At 52.5% G+C, this 21,129-nt stretch overlaps 7 protein-coding genes across 7 annotated transcripts in view; 3 read left to right on the top strand and 4 right to left on the bottom strand.

Moving 5' to 3' along the window:
• Window positions 1-843: 843 nt before the first annotated feature.
• STEHIDRAFT_123582 (uncharacterized protein) lies at window positions 844-2,140 on the top strand (the record flags this gene model as incomplete). Its single annotated transcript, XM_007307073.1, has 1 exon — window positions 844-2,140. A coding segment is annotated over exon 1 (662 nt), but the record flags the coding sequence as incomplete, so codon positions are not given.
• Window positions 2,141-2,520: 380 nt separating this feature from the next.
• Window positions 2,521-3,805, top strand: STEHIDRAFT_148749 (uncharacterized protein). Its single transcript, XM_007307072.1, has 5 exons — window positions 2,521-2,624; window positions 2,717-2,819; window positions 2,896-3,140; window positions 3,240-3,447; window positions 3,542-3,805. The coding sequence occupies exons 1-5, from the start codon at window positions 2,565-2,567 to the stop codon at window positions 3,652-3,654; spliced, it is 729 nt and encodes a 242-aa protein (XP_007307134.1). The 5' UTR covers window positions 2,521-2,564; the 3' UTR covers window positions 3,655-3,805.
• Window positions 3,806-3,873: 68 nt separating this feature from the next.
• Window positions 3,874-8,191, bottom strand: STEHIDRAFT_170457 (uncharacterized protein). The gene is made up of 8 exons (XM_007307071.1): window positions 8,054-8,191; window positions 7,972-7,989; window positions 7,801-7,911; window positions 6,641-7,246; window positions 6,515-6,584; window positions 5,450-6,440; window positions 5,150-5,353; window positions 3,874-4,966 (listed from the first exon to the last, which is right to left on the bottom strand). Exons 1-8 carry the CDS (start codon window positions 8,152-8,154, stop codon window positions 4,332-4,334), a joined length of 2,736 nt encoding a protein of 911 aa, XP_007307133.1. The 5' UTR covers window positions 8,155-8,191; the 3' UTR covers window positions 3,874-4,331.
• Window positions 8,192-10,317: 2,126 nt separating this feature from the next.
• Window positions 10,318-11,418, bottom strand: STEHIDRAFT_170456 (uncharacterized protein). Its single transcript, XM_007307070.1, has 4 exons — window positions 11,213-11,418; window positions 10,906-11,095; window positions 10,682-10,796; window positions 10,318-10,508 (listed from the first exon to the last, which is right to left on the bottom strand). The coding sequence occupies exons 1-3, from the start codon at window positions 11,216-11,218 to the stop codon at window positions 10,687-10,689; spliced, it is 306 nt and encodes a 101-aa protein (XP_007307132.1). The 5' UTR covers window positions 11,219-11,418; the 3' UTR covers window positions 10,318-10,508; window positions 10,682-10,686.
• A 1,107-nt stretch (window positions 11,419-12,525) lies between these two features.
• Window positions 12,526-15,000, bottom strand: STEHIDRAFT_148747 (acid protease; the record flags this gene model as incomplete). Its single annotated transcript, XM_007307069.1, has 8 exons — window positions 12,526-12,758; window positions 12,846-12,994; window positions 13,119-13,495; window positions 13,563-13,676; window positions 13,745-14,192; window positions 14,358-14,652; window positions 14,712-14,764; window positions 14,819-15,000. The coding sequence occupies 8 exons, from the start codon at window positions 14,998-15,000 to the stop codon at window positions 12,526-12,528; spliced, it is 1,851 nt and encodes a 616-aa protein (XP_007307131.1).
• A 997-nt stretch (window positions 15,001-15,997) lies between these two features.
• STEHIDRAFT_83015 (cytochrome P450) lies at window positions 15,998-19,246 on the top strand. The gene is made up of 12 exons (XM_007306779.1): window positions 15,998-16,130; window positions 16,346-16,443; window positions 16,525-16,616; window positions 16,715-16,856; window positions 17,022-17,266; window positions 17,391-17,698; window positions 17,760-17,826; window positions 17,900-18,136; window positions 18,227-18,529; window positions 18,680-18,712; window positions 18,800-18,828; window positions 18,905-19,246. Exons 1-12 carry the CDS (start codon window positions 16,010-16,012, stop codon window positions 19,108-19,110), a joined length of 1,881 nt encoding a protein of 626 aa, XP_007306841.1. The 5' UTR covers window positions 15,998-16,009; the 3' UTR covers window positions 19,111-19,246.
• Window positions 19,247-19,477: 231 nt separating this feature from the next.
• STEHIDRAFT_101131 (WD40 repeat-like protein) overlaps window positions 19,478-21,129 on the bottom strand; it is a 4,691-nt gene continuing 3,039 nt past the window's right edge. The window contains exons 3-4 of the mRNA XM_007307068.1: window positions 20,484-20,918; window positions 19,478-20,186 (exon numbers count right to left, since the gene is read on the bottom strand). Coding sequence (XP_007307130.1) covers window positions 19,530-20,186; window positions 20,484-20,918 — 1,092 coding nt within the window. The 3' untranslated portion in view covers window positions 19,478-19,529. The remainder of the gene's footprint in view (window positions 20,187-20,483; window positions 20,919-21,129) is intronic.

Genomic DNA, 21,129 nt, shown 5'->3' with positions numbered 1-21,129 from the left:
ATTTTTCTAGGGGCCCGTCCGGCTTCACTTACTGCACTGCTTCTAAGTATAATAAACTCGAAGGAAGGCACAGAAGTGAGGTAAGTAGATGCGACTGTTTTCGAGAGTCCTAGGCTCCAAACTTGACCTCGCATGTATTTCCCTCTCTAAGCCTGCGTAATCACTCCGTCCGACACCTCTGAGTCTCGTATCAATCGTCCGAATAGCTCTCGTGGTAAGTAAGCTATTGTTTTCGGCGTGCGTTTGCAGTCGCAAATACTTATTTATCTGCTCCGTACAGCTACTTGTCATCGATCCCTACTACCTCGCAGTTTCTCCCCCAGTGTTGAAGAAGGAAGGCCTCAGGCTGAGAGGTCGTCCCTGAAGTTTAACCCAAGGTCTCGAGCTTTCGTGAGTTAATCTGCTCCAACGCTGTCCTCCGTCGTTAGAGCGTAGTGTCCACCAATCGCCATGGCTGACTCTATCCCGCTCTCTCTTCCAGTAGTACCGTTGAGACCGTCGATATGAATACGTCGATCGCCTTGCCCCCTTCCCCCATCAGAATTCTACCCGCAGAAATATTGGTCATGATCTTCATCCTTGCCGTAAATTCAGCTGTCACACCTTACGACGTACCATCCAGAGTGGATACCAAGAATGCCTACACTGCTCTCGCTTCGCAAGAGCTGGGGAAGATAGTGCCATTGCGCCTGTCCCAAGTATGCCGGCTATGGAGGGATATAACCCATCGCACGTCAAAACTCTGGACGCACATCCACGTCAACCACTTGCGACCAAACTGCGCTCCTCTCCTCATCTCGCATCTCATCTTTTCCGGCAACACTCCCCTCGACATCACGTTCCAATGGTTTCCTTCCATTGCTCCATTAATATCTGCTGAAGAAAAGATTGAATGGTTTGGGGACGAACGTGACGAGGACCGGGATGAGACTCGAGGCCTCAGAGATATTTACTATCGGGAAGTAAAAGAACATAAGCCTGCTTTGCATGAGCAAATGCAGATGCTGTTACATTTTATCGACCGCTGGCATTCATTTCGATTGATCCTCGACGATGCCAGCGTGATGCAAGGCTTCATCAAATACTTTTCCAGCCTTGCCGCACCGAAGCTGGCCGCCGTCGATCTACGGTAAATCGAGCCTCTTGAAGTTTCTGACCTCGGTATAAACGCCGGTCTTCCAAACGACGGTGTTACTCTGTTTGGTGGAATCAAGGATTCACCGAATATCAGATCGCTTCACCTCGACGGCGTCAAATTGGGCCTTCCCCTGCCGTCCCTTCGTCCACTGACCACCCTTGGTCTTCATAACCTCGGTTCAAATAAAATGCCCCGACTCGCCAAGCTGATTAATGCGCTGCACGAGCTCCCCAACTTACGTCGACTATACATAAATTCCTTCGAGCCCATGGACGACGACATGCCTCCAAATCTTCGGGATGTCGAGGGCCTCTCCCTCCCGGCCCTCGAAAAGCTCTCGCTAACCGACGTACCCGACGGCTGGCCCAGTTTCTTCCATGATGCCACATATTTCCCCAATATCAAGAAGCTGACAATCGACACCGACACGCAAGAGTTCAATTACGTGTTGGAATCATTGAACTTGCCATACGATGATAGCGATGAGTCCTCCGAATCCATGCTCTGTTCGCTCGAGGGACTTCATCTGGGTACCTTCGGAGGGGTTTCGCTGTTTGACGACCACTTAGCCGAGCAAGAGGCGGTCTTCTTCAGCAAGCTCAAAAGCGTCCGGATCTTGCTTCTCGACCTTAGAATGGACGAGGACCACATATCGAAAGTCACCAGATACACCTACCAATTGACTGGAGTGCACGACCCTGCCTCCACGACGTGTATGCCCCTCCTGGATACGGTTTTTCTCCGCGGAGTCAGACACAACCGCAAGCAAGAGATCGAGGATCTTGTCAAGGCAAGGAAGGAGATGGGGGTGCCGATACGGAGGCTTCTCATCGACCGGCGTGCCAATGACTGGTATGGGTTGAAGAGAACAGGTCCGGACGTCCCAGTCTACAGTCCTTCTTTCACCACCGAGGACGTCTCCTGGCTCAAAGATAGCGTCACAGAAGTCGCTGTTTTCGAAGAAGTACGAATAAGAAGTTATGAGGGGGTCGACGAGACGTTGGATTTGTTGTTCGAGGCGGATGGCGTGGTGGCGGCAGGCGAAGGACTTGACTTGAAGTTCGTGGACGTTTTCTGTGATATGTTGAAATTGTGATGCGCGTCTGTAGACCAAGCCTTGTTTTGAGGATATTTTGTGGAGCGACTGTTGGATACGCTTGACGAATGATACAGCCAGAATTTAGCCTCATTTCGAGACAATTTCTGATGACGGTAAGGACAGAAAGAGGATGTGCCACAGCTCGGATCGCAAATTCGAGCTCCGACAGAATTTACAACACACCGCATTTCCACGGCAGACATTGAGTTGAACTTCTCCTCATCGTTCACCTCACCGCACGTCAGATCTAGCACAGGGCCAAAGCCTTACTTCAGATATTCTTGGTTTACCTGGTGGAAATTGCTGATTCATCATAAAGTTCCCAATATGTCTCTGCTCAAGGCTCAACGAGCTATAAAATTACTGGGAAGCTCGTGCCTCAAAATGGTGAGGGTCCCTGGCACCAGTGCCATCAGGGTGCCGATGATCATTCATGCTCAGAAGATCGCGTTGGTGCTTTCAGCTAACTCCATCTGAAGCGTTGTCGTACAGGAAATGTTTTGTTAGCGAAGTTCTCTAGTATGCCAGCGACTCGGTGTAGCCCTCGCTCGCAATTCGTACCTTCTGGGTCACCGTTTCACCGTAAGATTCTAGCCTTGTTGTTGAAGGATATGTGCTTATTTCTTCCACGGCTGTGTACAACATAATGTGTCTAAAGTTTTCAACGCTCGGGGATTCACGACCACGCGTCCAACCGCCAACAAGTACGCCCGCCTCGAATCTCTGGAGGCCGGAGCCAGTATCGCCTTGGAAGCTCTGCTCGATTCAGAAGGTTCCAACACAGAACTACCAGCAGCGGGACCAGAAGAAAGTAAAGAACTCCTTAAGTCTGCGCGCGTCTGTCTGATCGAAATCACGAACCTGTTCATCGCATGGTCCAGAGAGGACGAGATGTACATGTTCGTAAGTACATTGGTCCTACCTCCTCTCACGAACACCCTGGCATCCAATTTAATGACGAAAGCTGACAGTTTTTGACATTTATCTTTTTTGGTCACAAAGAAATTCGACGAGGCAGAAGCACCCGAGGGCTCAGATCTCTATCGTGCCCGTGCCGTCGTGGCCACCATGCTCAAATGCGTCGCCCACGACCTTCGCAGAATCCCCAATACGCACCCATCTCGTTCATTTCGTGAGGACGAATCGGACAAATACACTCTGGGTTTTATGATAGACCAATTAACTGAGGCAGCCGACAAACATCTGCAACGTGAGTTCAAGTGGCTATAGTGACTACTCATGCGCTGGATGTGGTTGGGATGTGGGACAAGGTCACTGAAACTGACTGCTGTTTTCTGGTTTAGACACGGATGGGAGTCCACCAGCGAACTGGAGTGATTTCTGGGACGATGTGTATATCCTGATGCATGCAATGATCGGAAAACTACGGGAAGCAGGATACGGTAGCGACCAGTGACCACGTCGGTTTGTCTGCCATGCCTATTTCCGGGAGCATAGGGAGTTCGTTTATGGTCGCATCATGTCAAGGACTATACATACGTACTACATATTGGGTCAGACATAGTAGTGGACTACGTTATGCCCGGCTACCAACAGGGTACTTACCGATCAAAGGAGACCTATAATCATGCCCCGATCGCAGCGTTCGTATTCACATTCCGAACAGCATCATTTACATTCAATTTCAGAAATTGCGCGAAGAACAGCAGGGGTCAGAGACAGAGATACATGACATCCAGAAAGTACGCTCAACATACAATTATTTATGACTTCGACGGGGGGCACGGCACGAAACCATGAGAACGGAGTACGACAACCGAGTCAGAGGAACTTGAACAGGGAAGGGAAAAGCGATCGAGAGCAAGAAGCTGAACCTAAGGGATAATGATACAACTGTCACGACAGACGAACGTACGTAGACAGACCAAGAGAACAAACGACGAGTCGAAGACTCAACGAGGGCGCGGTCCGCCGTTGGATGAAGGGACCATTTCGAAAATATACAAACACAAAGCACGGCATACTGGTAGTAGTAGTACCACGGCCAACGGATCCAAACCAAAGTCCACCGACGAGGATTATGAAGACGAGACTCGAAACAGAATGAAAGTCAAGGAGGACCCCGAGCGTAGGCTATGGCGACGACACGAGCCCCGACAGATCCCCATTACTCCCACTAGCCCTTCTTCCCTTCCCGAATGCCGTTGAAGTCGACTGAGAGTAAAGCGTGTTCCCACCCGCTCCCAAATCGTCGCCCAAGAACTCACTCGGTAACGACGAAGGGAACAAGCTCGCCATATCCATCCCGCCATCATTAAACAGCGCCATAATCTCCGCCGGCGTCAAAGCCAACGCAGGATCCGACTTGATATTCAATGGATCTCCCACCCCGCCCGAAGTATCCATAAAGTGTGGCGCATGGTTCGCCACGGAGGTATACTGCCTCGGCGAAGTAGGCACCGTCGAACCAGAACCGAACCCGTTCCCGTTTGCGCTGATAGTGCTACTACGTTGAAGCGGGGAGGTGGGACTGTTCATGGGCAGACCGTTGGAAGGTACGATCTTGTCAGGTGGCAAGACGGAGAGGTCGACGAACATGTCGCTCGGGGAGAACGCTTCGGACGTGTTGTCCTGTGGGGACTCGTGACTGCCCGATGACCGAGGTGCCGAGGGAGTCTTTTTCCGGACGGGTCTAATCCATGGAGGAAGCGGTTTTGTTTGTGGGAATTCCTGTGAGAGCGATGGGGTGTCAAGCGGGATTTGAGTGACTATAAGCGGGATAGGGCCGGGGTCGATTGGTGCGGACAAGGGCGGGAACGGGTGAGAGAAGGACGAAGTGTCAGTAGTGTGCGAGTGGCTTAGAAGACGAAGACGAAGCGGCAGAGGAAAAGGAAGAGAGACTGCGGTGGTGGAGATTGGGATGAGACGGGATAGTGGCGTGGTGTACGTACTTCTGCAGAACTCCTCCATGAGGTCCCCGGATCTCAAGCCACAGATATAGCGATTACTGAAACGCTTCAGGAGGCCTACACACGAGCGCAATGCGTCGAGTGCGGGAGTAATAAGCGGACGAAGAGACTCGGCTTGACAATTGAGTAGGAAGGCTACGAGAGTTCGGCCTGCCTGTGTGAGCTGATGAATGACATGAACGCCGTCTAGAACCAGAACAAGGAGCATCGCATGTTTAGTTCAAGTGATCCAGACCATCGCATCTCGAGGAGGATAGAAGACACAGGAATGAGTATACGTACAGTATGTCATGAGACCCTTGGTGGCGATGTGCAGGTGGGCGGTAACGATCTGGAGTGCGCAGGAGTGCGCCACAGACATGGCGTTGATTTCAACGTCCGTCTGCTCCTGGTCGCCCGTCGATGCTCTCACCGCCACCAGCTCCGAAAACCGATGGCGCATGATGAGCATCCTCACAAACTGGTGTAGACAATGTATCCTCTCCGCGTGCGTAACCTGGATCACATCGTCGCTCGACATCGTCTCCTGCGAATGTCCCCAGTGCGGGGGAACGGAGGCACAGACTTCGTCCAGCAGCGTCTCCTCCTCGCGCAGGCCCTTGTGTCGACGGAAACCGGACAGGATCCCTGTAACTCGATGCAAGAATGGTGAGGAATCGCCAAAGTACTTCGGTGGTGGCGTGTCCAGAACCGACTCCAGCACGACAAAGAACCGCAAAACGCAAACGAAGGCTCCCATCCTACTCTCCGTGTCCGGCGGCTGCGGCCCCACCCCGTCATGCGTGATGAATTCGTCGTCCACCGCCGCCGGCTCGGCCACATCGCAATCCCTTAGCCTGACCATCGGTGGCCTACCAAAATGCGCGCTCGCCTGCTTGTCCCACATATAGACGCACCAGAACGTCCGTTTCCTGACTTCCTCCTCGATCGGGTCGAAGATGTCGTACGCGTCCGCGGATCGATGGAGGCCAGAGTCGACGGAGAGCGTGATGGACTCGGAAAGGAGGGCAAACGCCCGGGAGAGCTTGCCCCATCCAATGGCGTAAACACCGGCGACTAGGACGGCTTGGACGGTGTATACTGTAGGTCGGTCTGCGGCGGGGAGAGTTCGAAGTTTGGCGAAGAGTTCGAACCACTGAGTACCAGAAGAGATGCCGTCGCTCGGATCGGCACGAACGCGGGGATCGTCGATGTGGCGTGAGGCAAGACAACACACGGCGACGATGAAGGCAGCGAAGCCTGGCTCTCCCCATTTTTGAGGATTACCGTAATCCTGAGTCGCAAAAAGAAGGAGACAATGATTAGTGAGGGATATTGAACGGCAGAACGGCTTGAAGAGATGCTCACATTCAGGAATGTGGGAATATGAAGGAACGGCATCAGGTAGTACGACGTGGACAGATAGCACTGCACCAGGCTACCAAACGTGCACGCTAAGGATCAGCTCTCACACCCTCGAGTGCAGAGACGCACCTGTCCATGAGATCCGGGCTGATGAACGACGTGATCAGCTTCCAGATCTTCTCTGGGTTGATATCCGTCCGTTTCGGTGTGCGGTCTGGGAACCACAGGCCCGAAGTCGCGTACGGGCTCTTCGTCGACCAGGATTCCTCCTGTGGACTCGGGTCCCGTTCTCGTTTTGGCTGTGGGTGGTGCCGCTCGACGAGAAGATCGAGAATGGGAAGACCAGAAGTTTCGCCTTGCCATCGCGTATAGCCCTCATCGTCGAGGTACAAGTATGACGAGGATAGACACATGCGGGCGGTATCTTCGGGCATCCCGTCGGTGCTACTGGTCTCGTTCCCTACAGCATTAGGGCTAGGGTGGCGCGAGTTGACGGTAGGGGTGAAATGTGTGGACGGATTCATGAGGGGGAAGATGTTGAGTGACGGTGGAGGCGCTGTGGGCGGAAATGCGTGAGTCGATGATCCGAGAATGGCGTGAGGACTCGTCGGATCACTAGAGGTACTGGGCATGTTTGCGAACGCGGAAGATCCACCAGCAGCAAAGACGGCTGGGGGAATGGCCTGGATGAGGCTCTCGAGGTGGTGCATCCTGTCTTCCAGTGTGGCTGTCCGTCTATTAGAAAACTGTAACGTTAGCCATCGTTATATTTGCGACAGCGGTACACACTGTTATCCGAAGCCACGTATGAATAGATTACGACCCGCCGAGATCATGCCAGAAACGGATGACAGTATGCCGAGGTTCAGGCCATTACTGGCGTTCACGCTCAAGTTATACAGCGAGCGAACAAGAGAAATCTCACGACGATGTAAATGTACATGGACTCTGTTTGAAAACTTCACACCCACGATCAAGAGCAAAACAGGTCACAAGCTCTCCTGTTGGAGTGGGCGCTCCGTAGCGCAGTCAAGCAAGCGAAGCAAGCACGATGCAGCGAACGCATCAACGCAAGCTTCAGAATTTAGCGCAGGATGGTGCACTAGACTGCACATTGCCTGCTATTCGTGTGCAATGTGTAAACCGACGAGAGTCGAAGGTCCGAGCACGATGCCGCTCAACGCCACATAGGAGCTCGATGTGTAAGCTCCTGAGCATGTTTTCGCCGGTGCATCGTCCGTATAATATCGAGATATTCCGTGGAAAGGTGAATACAGATAGTAGCTTACTTTGATTTGTGCGGGTGACTTCGCTTCCCCGGCTCCTCGAACGTACAAGGAGAGCTGGCGCTGAGACAAGCCTGACATGGGTGGCCCTCGTCGCACTTGATTCTTCGGCGGCTGTATAGCATATAAAGTATTAAGAAGCCTATATGTATGATTTAGAAACATGAAGCGCACCGACAACGATCACACGCCCTGAATCCAAGTAAGATGTTGTTCAGTGGGGCGAGTCATATTAACAGTATTCGCGATTTCGCACCTGCTCAGCTTGAACCTACGCTCCTTCAGCAACGACGCACCAGACTTTTCCTGCTGTTGTTGCTGTTGTTGCTGTTCTTCGGTGTCGGTCGCAGGAGACATGGCGGAGCGAGCTGAGGGTATATGTGTTAGGCCGTGCTCGTAGTGGTCGAAGAATAAGATGGATGGGCTCGTTAGATCATACCTTGACGCTGACTAAGACAGCCAATGCCAGTGGCCCGGCGTTCACCGATGCCGAGGCCCGGCGAGACAACAATTCCATATAAATCTCATAAAATATGGAATTCTCTTGTTCGTGTCTGGAGCAAGCCAGCGCATGAGCCAGAAGCATCGCAAAAGCCTCGTAATGAACGAGCGGCCGAGAGTGGACCACAATACCCTCGCGCCACATCGGACAGTGGTCGCTCGACAAATTGTGAGGATTGACAGAGGGCAGTGGCTCAATGTTTTCTATTTTAGCTCAACAGTCATGTGTGTTATATCTCCTATGATTCCGCCAGGTCAATGCATCTGATAAAATCACAGAGGAAGCGGAAACACGCTGGGCCACCTCTGTGGCACCATTCCTTCTCTCTTGCAAACCGTTTTCCGCCGCGCGACGGCAAGATACGGCAATTAGCAATCTTGTTCAGCGGTTATCCGATTGGACCGGCCAGCCTCGTCGAGGCCCTTCCGTGGTCGCCCGCTCTGCGGCGCCGTTCTCTGCTTGAACACCACTATCGTCTCTCTAATCAAGTACGCTCGAAAGTCTACGGTATACTGCTTGTCTGCCTGATATTGTCGCCATTATTGGGACATGTTCTTATTCGCCATATCGTAGTAACTACCATCGTCGGATATAATACGCACAGCCGCGACCCGTTGCAGAATGCTTGAAGATGGATCCTATTCAGCCAGACATTGGTGCCTTGCCAGTGTGCTATTCCTTGAACTTTCTGGATGCTAGGTTTATGCTATCTTCTTTGTGTAAGCTACTTCATTCTTAGTGACAGCAAGACACCACCACTAGCTCTGGATTTTGAGTGCTTCCGGAAGCGCAGGCCTCAAGCTTGAAGCTTGAAGGGCGACGCCACTAACTTTGCATCCCATGACCACCTTTGTAAATCGGTTGAGCAGCCGTATGCACCACCAGGTCCGCCACATTTTCTTCACTGCTATGCTCCTCGTTTGCAAGCGATAGCTCTCGTTGTTCGTGACATGTAAGCTTTGTTTTCTCCTACCAATCATTCAGACCTTTTGTCCCCTACCTTTTTCTAGCAGTTTCAGTCTATCGCCGCCGCCGTCCGTGGAGCCAACATGACATCGGTGGATGGACTCTGGAAATGTCTGAATGACATACCAATGACGACATGTCCAGTCATTTTCATCCGGACCTCGGGGGGACCTTCACCACAAGGACTCGTCTGCGTCTGTCTTCATGGCATGGCGATCATGTTCGATCAGCTACTAAGCCCGAAAGCTTTGTACACCGTACGACTACTATCACCAGCTGCCTGATCTCTCTTTGCTCTTCTTGCCAGTATCGACTGCGTGCGGTAACGTCAAAATTCAAATGGGCCGCTAATCATGCTCTTCGGATATCTCGAGGTTCGCATTGGATGAATGGTTATTTGTGTTGCTAACGACCAAGACGTAGTTTATGGCACTTTACTGCTACACGACGACTTTCTGCGACCACTGCACCCCCTAATATCTCAACTCCGAGTGCTGGTCTCGCGAACGACCATTCATCTTACCACCTCGCTCAGTTCCCTAGCCTAAATGATTTATGTCATCCCCCTTTGTGTCGTCGCCGTATGTGATGCAATTAGTCCTTTCTGGTCAAACCTGGAACCAGGGATACGCCGTCTGTCCATGTCGCCCTCGTATTGCGATCACTGCAGCTCAACGAGATCGACTGGTTGGCTCACAGATACCCACAGCCTCTACCTACGGATAGTCCAAAACAACGAAGATCAAAATGGAGAAGAATGAATACGGTCTTAGGACTGTATTTGTGCGTGCCAGTGAGTAAAGCTTGTATTGCAAGTAACGGGTGATGGAAGTTCTCGAGCAGTCCATTTTGTTTCGCTCGTCCTTATTAGTTTCTTTGTTCATCACAGCGGCGTCGATTTCCTTTTCGATCAATAGCAATGCGCAACCTCGCAGTCCGTCTTGCCCGGATTCAATTCTGCCACAGGACTTCATCGCATAGGTTCGGAACCCAGCAAGAGTGAGGAACTTTGTGACCAAATTCGTGTAATGGACGGCCCCTTGAGAGTGGTACGCGCATAATCAGGATAAGTAGGAGCCGTCTGTGACTCTAGCCGTCTGTGGCTCTAGCCGTCTAGAGGGCCTTTAGTGACAGACGTGAAGCGAGCACTTCTCAACCGAGGTGTTGTAAGTTTTCTACGGCCGTGCGAACAATTATGGAGTGTGAAAGTAAGATTCGCATGTGAAAACCCGAGCTAGAAAACCTATTTGCGATTCGCAGGATGTCAGCGATGGATAAAGTGAGGATGTTTCGGACGATGAGGAATTATAACCGAGAAATTCAAAGTCGACTCGCGTCCTCTTTGCCGCATCGCGCGGTTGAATAGTGCGCATAATGCTTATTAAACGCAGGAAAAAGTTGGTTAAAGCAGCCCACCTTTTCTACTCCTCGCCATACCCGCCCTTCTCCAGCTCAGATCCCAACGAATGCATCAAAATATAAATCTCCTCCCAAAACGCACTCCAATTGGCCGGTGGCTTCCCATCTACACCTATAGGTTCAAAACGACACATCAGATCGTGCTCTCTGCCATCATATAAAGACGCAGCCGTGTCGTGCTTATAGTTTACACGGAGTACGTGGGCGCGAGGCGAACGCACCTTGGAGGTACTTCTCCGCCACCTCGGCAATATCGTCGATCTGCATATCAAGAATCGCGTTCTCAGCGCGCGAAGGATCCGTCTTGGGTATCTTCGAGATATCGTGGGCTATGCAGTTGAGCATGGTGGATACCGCCGCTCGGGCGCGATACAGCTCCGAGCCTTCGGGGGCTTCTGCTTGGTCGAACGTCTATTCGATTCCAAGTAGCCAAAAAAAAAAGACAAAGATGAAAATCGCAAGTCAGTGAGCTGCAGCTGAAGGTAATCCGTGGTTACATTGGAAGGAAGATAAATCATGTATGCCTACAGTCATGTACTTCTCATCATCCTTACACCACACAATAAAAAATATAATAATCTCGCTAATCCGGGCATGTGCACTCTTCAACAGTTCCTTCGACTCTTCCGGAGATATCGACTTTAGCGTCGCATCGAAATGTTCTAGCCGAGCCTTCGAAGCTCCGATACGCGCGTGCTGTTCGAGGTGCTGCAGTACGAGGGTCTTGTTGATGGTGTAGTTTTGGCCTGGTTTCTGGTTTTGGTTCTGGTGAGGCCGGGTGGTCGAGAATTGTCGCGTTGGGTGTGCTAGAACGTCAGAGATGACGAGTGATAGGGTGTTAGCGGACCATGTTTTTACAGAGAAATAACATATCGTATCGTCTCACCTCGAGACACCGCAGAATCAAGTTTATGTGGCAGTAATGCTCCCCACGAGCGAACAGCAGGGGCTTTCAAATTATAGGAGCTTTGTTTTGAAGTCTGAGGAATAGCGGCACGATACGAGCGAATACTGCGCTTGAATTGAAGGCCGTCACGTCAGTTCAGAGTCCATCGAAAGCAATGAGGCAGCGTGTAAGATCATTGCAGCTGCAATCCAGTCCTACCATTTTCAAGCCACAGTGCATCAGACCCGCACTCCTTTTCAATGCAACGAGGCTCATGACCAGAGTCTCGACTAGAAGAGAAACGGGAAGGAAAGCCGTAGACGTCAGCAAGCTTAAGACGAGAGGAGGTTGACCGTCGAAGTTCGACACGAAAGCTCTGACGCGGTTCGAGTCTGAGGTTCTCGGGAATTTCCGGTGCCACCCGAACCACCTGTCGGTTCGGGTGTGGCGCCACATTGGTCAAACGCAGAACATAATGACATGACCTGATCTATCCAGCCCTTTAACCATCCAGACAAAAACCGTGTCAATTCGTATAGATCGTGTTACTATGGATTCAGTACATATCATGCTAGAAGCTGGAGAACCATTAAATCCACACGATGTACAATACAACAGATCCGAAGTAACGTAGAATGATAGGATGAGGGTATCACTACGAGAACGAAGAACAAAGCGATTAACGGAAACCGGACTAGACAAACGGACAAATCAAGTACGAAAACAAAACAAAAACAACTGACAAATAGCGACACTAGACCCACAAAAACGAGACGACCCGGGAAAAGCGTAATCACACTCCCGTGGGCCGTGTATCTTCGCCCACCACAACAGATCGACCAACAAAACCCTCAGAAACGACACCACGATTAGTGACTTCCGCGTACACATCGAACCTCCAAACCCCCACCACCACCCACCACCGCCCACCACCAACACGCCCTCAAACTCACCCTCAAACCCACCCCATCATCCCTAAAACATATCCCATCCCAACCCCCCATCCCACCGCCTCCCATATCCCGCCACCCATTCCCCCACCACCAAATCCGATCCTCAAACTCACTCCCCCACTCGTACTCCCGGAACCACCGCCGGACGAAGAAGCAGATGCAGTAGCTTGGGCGACGCCGAGTGAGTTCGTAGATGCCGCGTCCGCAGTGCCCGTCGGTGCCGACTGCGTAATTTCTGAAAGAGAACCATTCAACATCAGGATTACAAACAAACAAAAAAATCGCATGAATAGATGGAAATTGCAAGGTAACGTCAACGCACCAGGAAGCCCTCGCCCAGCCTCCTCAGCCTCCTTCACCGCGTCTTCCAACTCCTCGTTCGCGTCCTCCGGAACGGTAGATAATAATCCTACGCGGGGCTGATCCTGCGACGGATAGGTCAGGTTACCGTAGTAGAACGATACGAGCGCGCTGTTGGGTGTCGAATGTCAAATGTATGACAACGTCAGAAAATGACCGAGCGGGGAGGGAGGCAAGGAGGCAAGGGGTAAGGGGGGAACATGAGTGAAAAGACAAAAGATAAAAAAAAACGCACGATTTCAAAAACGGATCGCCCAAACTCCAGCTATACAAAAACCCACCGCTCCCCGGCGGGTCCGTCACCGCCAAATTGAACGAACACGTCGGTTCGCTTCCGTCTCCATCCTCGTCATCGCCGTCATCGCCATCACCGCCGTCGTCCCCCGAAGAGGAGGAGGAGGAGGATGAGGATGAGGAGACCTGGGTTCCGAAATCTCTCGGATCGACAGGAAACATCCTCCCCCCAATCTCAAACGCGAGTGTGTGTGGCTCGGAGCAGGGATAGGTCACCGTGTTCGTATTCGCATTCGCGTTCGCGTCGGAGGAAGAAGAAGAGATCATGGAAGCGATAGTAGAAAGGACATCGGAAGGACCGCGAATGAGTGAGTTGCCCTATCGTCGTGTTAACGGCGAGCGTAAATAGGAGGATCGAAAAGGATAAAGGAAGGTAGAGACATACGGTATCGATGAGCGCAGAGAGCGATATGTTCGAAGAGGAAAGGTTTGACCGGGGGAGTTTCTGTCCATCGAAATATACGTCGTCCAGGAATACTTCCCACGTAAGCGGATATACCTATTTAATCGTCTCAGTCAACCAAAATCCAACAGCCAACATCCAATCAAAGGAAAAAAAACACACACCTCCCCAGGCGAATCCCCCGGCCCCGGCAACCCCCCTTCCTCTTTATTATACCCCCTCACCGGCACCCAACTTACTGCACTCGGGTCCACACCCCCGGGCAGTTCCCCAATACTCAACATCCCCGCATTACCACCGATGTCAAACGCGTCGCGCTGGAGCGTGATGGTGATGAGGGGGGAGGGGATGGAGTTTGTGAGTGCGAGGCGGGGGATGAGGGGGCCGTAGGTGGTGAAGCCGGCGAGGACGTCGGGGACTGAGATGGATGGTGCACGGGATGAGAGGGAGGGGAGGGAGGGAGGCGGAGGAGTTTTGAGGAAGGAGAAGGAGGGGAAGATGCGGGTTGAGAAGGAGGGGGAACGGGAGCGGATGAAGGGAGGGAGGGAGAGGTCGGAACGGCGGTTGGAAGAGGTCGGAGAGGATTTCTGAAGTAGTGTGTTGAAGATGACGCTACAAGAAAGAGATTATCAGCCGCGGTGAACAAGGAGAAGACGAACATAGTGAACGCGTAATAGGGGCTAAAGCTCCACGCCACACGGAAAAGTTAACAGCCCGGCGCCACAAATTCAACCCAGACCTAATCCACAACCATGCCCAATAAACGCCCAAACTCACCTATTAATCGGAAACCCAAGCCCAAAGATTCCCGCCGACCCCGTTTCAAGCACGCTCGTATTCGTATCCGAAATCGCGGCGAAATACTGCCCGTCGAGCGTCAATCCCGCTACGCCCGCGGTGTCTTTCCCAATGGGCCCGTCCGCGTGCGTCCCGGTTTGCGAGTCGCCGTAGAGGAGTTGAACGGAGAGGCCGGAGTTTTGGAAGGAGGAGGTCGGGTAGAGCGGGATGGAGGCGGTGGAGGAGCAGTTTGAACAGGCGTCGGAGAGGATCCAGAGGTCGGAGGAGCCGGTGTCTGGTCAAGTTCGAGTCAGTGTGTTTTATATTCGGAAAGAATTGGGAGGGGCTACGTGCCTAGTACTACAGGCGTTTCGACGGATCCTACTTTGACCATAACGTTGTATGTACTGTGGCGAGCGTTTCATGAGGATATGAGAGCATAGGATATACAAGTCACGCACACGTCCGCGTCGTCGCCGAGCCCAGTCTTTCCGGTAAATGCACGCCTCTCCAGCCCGCCCGCTACTGACCGTCGAATCGGAAGGTGAACACCATTTCCTCCTCCTTTTCCAACCAAAGGAGAGGGCACAGCAGAGACCGAGGCGAGCAGAGCCGCAAGGCCAGAGACGAAAAGAAAAATCATGAGCTGTCGTCGAAAGCTTTTGAGGGAAAACGAAGGTGGAATGAAAGATCGTGTGGGTCGTTCCGAGGCGTCAGGTCATTGCTGGGTTGTGGGGATGAATGAGTCCCTTGGCGGAGACCAAGCGTGTTCCAAGAGTGTGTTCATCCCCGCAAGGCAAGACGCGAACTTGCTGACAAAGACACGCGCCTCTTCACCTTGACCATACTGACCGCGACGGTTATAATATTTGTGCTCGTTTTATTCTGATATGGACTTTCGTTGAATATCTAGGACTTATACCGCTGTAATCCTTAGGTCCATGACTTTTTGTGACGGTCCACTGATAAGTCTTCACTCGGACTTGCTACACACTTTCCTCGCATCGGGCCATCGCGACTGGTTCAACTACAACTTGTAGTACTGCATGACGCACTGGTCGTCCTACACCAGACTTCCATCCATCCACAGGTACAACTCACACCCCGATACAGACCGACCAAATCGCAGACACGTCTGATGTTCATGCCCATGTATCGAATATAGCACCGGCCTTCGGAGGAGCGACGCGCCCGACATCTGAAATCATCATGATGGATCTCCAAGGCTAACTCACGACTTTCTATCCAATCCGCCACTTCTCAACGAGGCTTTGAACCTACAATGCATATGTGCTTGCGATTGTGATATCCGCGCTCTCCATTCTTATAGATCACAACATCAATTCCCGGCGGTCTTCTTTCTTTACATTCTGTGGCCACCCCGGTGCCTAGTAATCTCTTCAAAGCGCCATCTCGCAGATTCTAACGCCGAGTCTCCATTGCCGCTGAGTCGAAACCGTGTACTGTGTTATACGGATCCGACTCAACTTGAATCATAGCGCTTATCGACTGGAATGCACAGCCCGACGACGGAACACGACGTGACGATGGTATAAAACCCCAGCCGGAGGTGACAGACCAGCCTTTCCCCGATTCCCCTGTCCTTGACTATGACCTTGAACACGATGGCCTCGACGACGCTGCCCTCGAAGATGACTCTGCTTTTCCTTTCTGTTCCGCTGTTGGCGTCCATTGTGCTCGTGCGCCGGCTATTGCGTCCTGCGTCGCCGTTCCGAGATATTCCGGGACCAAGAGCTGTCAATTGGGTCACAGGTGGGTTTCGTGTTTTCTTCATATGCTATGGGTCGCGTGCACCGGATGGGTGAATGGTTGGTTGGATGGTTGATTGGTTGTTGTGGAGATTGGAGCATAGCATGCGTTGTTTGTGCCCTCTTGGCTATCTACTCATCACGATGATCCTCATCGCACGTTCCACTGGACTTACTCTGGTTCACCTCCGCAAAAATAAAAATAAAAACTTGTAACAGGAAACCTCCTGCAGCTCTTCAACGCCAAAGGTCTTCGATTCCATCATGATCTGACGAGGCTTTATGGTGACGTCGTGAAGATATGGGGTTTCTTTGGTGTGAGTCTCCTCGTTCTTCTCTTCTGACATCCTGACGGCCCTGGGTTGATTTGATTGACATGTACGGGAAAAAATATACAGGACGAACAACTGTACATATCCGATCCGAAAGCACTACAGCATATTATAGTGAAAGACCAAGATGCCTTTGAAGAAACGACGACGTTCATCGAGTGCGTTTTCATCCGTTCCTCCATCCATCTTTCTTTCCTTCCTTCTCTCCAAAGTTTGATTGATCTTGTTTATTGTTTGTTTGGTTTTCGTATGGTAGGACGAACAAAGTAATCTTCGGCGAAGGCCTCGTCGCGACCACAGGCGAACAACACAAACGCCAGCGCAGGATCGTCGGTCCCGCGTTTTCGGTCATGCAGCTGAGGAGGCTCGTCCCGGTGTTTTATGAGGTTGCAAGGAGGGTGGGTATCTTTCTTTTTTTATTTTCCCCGCTTCTTTCTATTGTTCTCCTTTCCTTGTCTCCTTTCGATTGCTCTCCGTCCATTTTTATTCGTCGCGTCGTGCGTGTGGGTGTGTGTATGTGTGGGTATGCATGGAGGCTTACTGTGCTCGTGATTCGTGAATAGTTGACCGATGCGGTATCGGACGAGATCTCACAAGGCTCCGACCCTCTCGATCTTACCTCAAGTCAAGGTGGACCGAACGGGTCGACTGAGAAGGATGGAGAGCGCAACGAAGCGATCCTGGACATGTCACAATGGATGTCGCGCGCGGCTCTCGAATCCGTCGGGCAGGGCATCCTCGGGTATTCGTTCGATCCTTTGAACTCGCCGTCTACGAATTTGTACACTAGGGCTGTGCGGGAACTTATGTACGTTTTTTTCTTCCTTTTGTCGGTCTTCTACAGCTTCTACATACTTCCCGTGACCTCACCGGAGTCGGTATACTTATATACTCACTATTATGCTAACGTCCAACTTGCTCCACCCACCCAGCCCCGCCCTCTTCTCCGTCTCCCTCATTCGCCAATTCGCCCCCTTCCTCTCCAGACTCGGGCCCCCCGCCTTCCGACGTAAAATCGTAGAATGGACTCCAAATGAGACGGTACAGAAGATCACGGAGATGTCGGATGTGATGTACGGGACTGCGAGGGGGATTTTGGAGGGGAAGAAGAGGCTTTTGATGGAGGAAAAGGAGGTAGGAGGGGAGGAGGGGGAGGGGGAGAAGGATAAGGATACGGGGGAGAATGGGGAGGAGGATAAGATGGAGAGGGAGGGGTTGAGGGATGTTATTAGTGGGCTGCGTGAGTGCTATGTCCATTCGTCTGGCTATAATGATCGATAGCTCAAGAGGCGGAAATATAGTACGAGAGAATCAGAACTCGAAAGGCGAGAAACATCTGTCAGACGAGGAAGTCATCGGTCAAATGACGTGCGTTCTCACCGTCTCTCCCTATCCTCGTTGTTCGCTGATAAATTGAAATACTCTCCTCGCACCATGACAGAGTCCTCATCTTCGGCGGCCAAGACACGACCTCCTCCGCGCTCTCCCGCATCTTATACATGCTCGCCTCCCACCCGCACATCCAAGCCATGCTCCGCGCTGAACTCCGTGCGGCGCTTCCTGATACGGTGAACGATGGCGAGCTGGGATACGAGCAGCTTTCGGGCCTGGTGTGGATGGATGCGGTGCTAAAAGAGACGTTGAGGTTGTATCCGCCTGTTCCGTTCGTGCGCCGTGTGTGAGTGCGCTCTCATTTCGTTGTTCCTGTTTTTCCGTGTGGTTTTGTTTCGGTTCCTTCGTCCTGATCATGACATTCCACGTATAACAGAGCCACGCAAGACCGTACCATCCCCCTCTCAACGCCCATCAAACGTCCCGGCCACGAGCCTCTGACAGCACTCACTATACCCACCGGCACGACTCTCTTCGTCGGCATCGCGGCGGCCAACAGGGATAGGTCGATATGGGGCGATGATGCACTGGAGTGGAAACCGGAGCGATGGTTGACGGGGGCGGAGACGTTGAACAATGGCAGCGATCAAAGTTTACCTTTGCCAGCTACGACTGGTATTAGTATCAGTGTGAATGGACCTGCGAAGGGCGAACGGCTTCCGGGGATCTATGCGGGGATGTGAGTGGTTTCCTTGACCTTCTTGACCTTTAACTTTTGGACTTCCGTTCCGTATCACAACTTTCTCGATATCTGTCTTTGTTGCCACTTGACAGTCGAGACCAGAGTACTAACTAACGACGCGCGGGTTTGTTGTTGTTGCTGGTGCAGGCTGAGTTTCTTCGGAGGAGGGAGGTCCTGCGTGTGAGTCGCTTTCCCATTCTGATCCTTGATCGCTAGCTGAGACTGATCGCGCATTGTGGGTTGCTCTTCGTGTGGCGGTGATAACAGTGGCTACAGGTTCGCGCAGCTCGAGATCAGTGAGTAAATCCCCTTTTCTAAACTCAGTTCCCTGACGAAATCAATGCTGACCGTGTCATATTGATGGCTTCCCAGAGATAATCCTCGCCATTCTCCTCACACGATTCTCGTTCTCGCTCACACCGAACGAGATAGACGTCGATATCGTGTGGAACCTCTCGCAAATCATTTCGCCTTCGTATGTGTCCAAAGGTAAGGTAAAAGAGCACGGTGGTAGCGTCGGTAGTGGGGTAGAAAGGAAGGAGAAGCAGGGTATGCCCCTCATCGTCAGAAGGTTGTAGGCTTGTAAGGTAGGGGTAGAGCTGGGCGCAGAAGTGGCGCGAGCAGCCCACATCGGAGAACTTTATCGAGACTCACCCAGCATGAAATAATTGCATAGGTCTCAGCGTGGTATGTGCACCGTCTCAGATGTAGTCGTAAATTACATAATATATGTATCTTCAAAGGTTACATTCATACTCGCGCGCAAGTTGAAATATCTGGTTATGTAAAGTCCGTGTTGCTCTGCACTCTGTCATTTTGTTTCGTCCTAGCTACGATCTGCGTGCCAGTGCCATACACGCTGTCAATCTCATGTCAAGTATGCGGAAGCACAAAAAGTATGAAAAGACAATAATGGAAAATCTTGTAAGCACAAAGTATCTGGATGAGACTTTACATAATGCCACCCCCTCTACACATGTTACCCCGTAGCTATTCTTCATCTCCCTGATCCGATATAACACTTCGTCCAATCAGAGCCCAGACATGCTGATGAGAAGTCAAGAACAGAATAAGGCTTTCGAGAGATGACAAGCCGAATGTATTTGTTGCAAAGGCTTTGGTGCAAATGGGTCGGGAGCCAAATAAGACGGTGGTTGGATGTTTTCGACATAAGCCAGCCGTCAGGACCTGATTCCCATTCGATGTCGCGATCATCCTTCCCAGTGGATGCATCCCATATGCGCACCGAGCGGTCCCAAGAGCCCGAGACCACGCGCTGGCCGTCAATGGAGAACGCAACAGATTTGACAGTGTCATCGTGGCCCTTCAGTTTCTGCAGCTTCTTCCTAGTGGACGCGTCCCAGATGCGCACCGACTTGGTGTTCAAACACGAGACCACGCGCTGGCCGTCAGTGGAGGAGGCGACGGAGGTGAGGTAGCCAGCGTGGCCCTTCAGTTTCTTCAGCTCCTTCCCGGTGGACGCGTCCCAGATGCGCACCGACTCGTCCCCCGAGCCTGACACCACGCGCTGGCCGTCAGCGGAGAACACCACGGAGGTGATAGGGCCAGCGTGGCCCTCCAGTTTCTGCAGCTCCTTCCTGGTGGACGCGTCCCAGATGCGCACCGACTCGTCGTATGAGCCCGACACCACGCGCTGGCCGTCAGTGGAGAACGCAACGGAGGTGACAGGGCCAGCGTGGCCCTTCAGTTTCTGTAGCTGCTTCCCGGTGGACGCGTCCCAGATGCGCACCGACCTGTCGTACGAGCCCGAGACTACGCGCTGGCAGTCAGTGGAGAACGCAACGGAGACGACAGGGCCAGTGTGGCCCTCCAGTTTTTGCAGTGAGTCCTTCCTGGTGGACGCGTCCCAGATGCGCACAGACTCGTCCCCCGAGCCCGAGACTACACGCTGGCAGTCAGTGGAGAACGCAACGGAGGCGACAGGGCGAACGTGGCCCTCCAGTTTCTGCAGCTCCGTCCCGGTGGACGCATCCCAGATGCGCACCGACTCGTCGTACGAGCCAGACACCACGCGCTGGTCATCAGAGGAGAACGCAACGGAGGTGACAGGGCGAACGTGGCCCTCCAGTTTCTGCAGCTCCGTCCCGGTGGACGTGTCCCAGATGCGCACCGACTCGTCGTACGAGCCAGACACCACGCGCTGGCCGTCAGTGGAGAACGCAATGGAGGTGACAGGGCGAACGTGGCCCTTCAGTTTCTGCAGCTCCGTCCCGGTGGACGCGTCCCAGATGCCCACCGAGTTGTCGTACGAGCCCGAGACCACGCGCTGGCCATCAGTGGAGAAAGCAACGGAGGTGACAGGGGCAGTGTGGCCCTCCAGTTTCTGCAGCTCCTCCCCGGTGGACGCGTCCCAGATGCCCACCGACTTGTCGTATGAGCCCGACACCACGCGCTGGCTGTCAGTGGAGAACGCAATGGAGGCGACAGGGCCAGCGTGGCCCTCCAGTTTCTGCAACTGCTTCCCGGTGGACGCGTCCCAGATGCGCACCGACTTGTCGTATGAGCCCGAGACTACGCGCTGGCCGTCAGGGGAGAACGCAACGGAGGTGACAAGGCCAGTGTGGCCCTTCAGTTTC

Source organism: Stereum hirsutum (assembly GCF_000264905.1).
Source record: "Stereum hirsutum FP-91666 SS1 unplaced genomic scaffold STEHIscaffold_12, whole genome shotgun sequence".
NCBI classification, from domain to species: Eukaryota; Fungi; Basidiomycota; class Agaricomycetes; order Russulales; family Stereaceae; genus Stereum; species Stereum hirsutum.
This window is presented reverse-complemented; position numbering and strand designations above follow the sequence as displayed.

Coding starts and splice junctions, on each gene's coding strand:
- STEHIDRAFT_170457 (XM_007307071.1), bottom strand. CDS start 8,154: ATGTCTCCTGCGACCGACACCGAAGAACAGCAACAACAGCAACAACAG. Junction 5,354..5,449: donor CAAGGGTCTCATGACATACT/GTACGTATACTC, acceptor TTCTGGTTCTAG/ACGGCGTTCATGTCATTCAT. Junction 4,967..5,149: donor CATGGAGGAGTTCTGCAGAA/GTACGTACACCA, acceptor TCCCGCTTATAG/TCACTCAAATCCCGCTTGAC.
- STEHIDRAFT_170456 (XM_007307070.1), bottom strand. Junction 10,797..10,905: donor GGCGGAGAAGTACCTCCAAG/GTGCGTTCGCCT, acceptor TTGAACCTATAG/GTGTAGATGGGAAGCCACCG.
- STEHIDRAFT_83015 (XM_007306779.1), top strand. CDS start 16,010: ATGACTCTGCTTTTCCTTTCTGTTCCGCTGTTGGCGTCCATTGTGCTC. Junction 18,137..18,226: donor GTTCCGTTCGTGCGCCGTGT/GTGAGTGCGCTC, acceptor CACGTATAACAG/AGCCACGCAAGACCGTACCA. Junction 18,713..18,799: donor GGAGGAGGGAGGTCCTGCGT/GTGAGTCGCTTT, acceptor CGGTGATAACAG/TGGCTACAGGTTCGCGCAGC.
- STEHIDRAFT_148749 (XM_007307072.1), top strand. CDS start 2,565: ATGTCTCTGCTCAAGGCTCAACGAGCTATAAAATTACTGGGAAGCTCG. Junction 2,820..2,895: donor TTCTGGGTCACCGTTTCACC/GTAAGATTCTAG, acceptor ATGTGTCTAAAG/TTTTCAACGCTCGGGGATTC. Junction 3,448..3,541: donor AGCCGACAAACATCTGCAAC/GTGAGTTCAAGT, acceptor TTTCTGGTTTAG/ACACGGATGGGAGTCCACCA.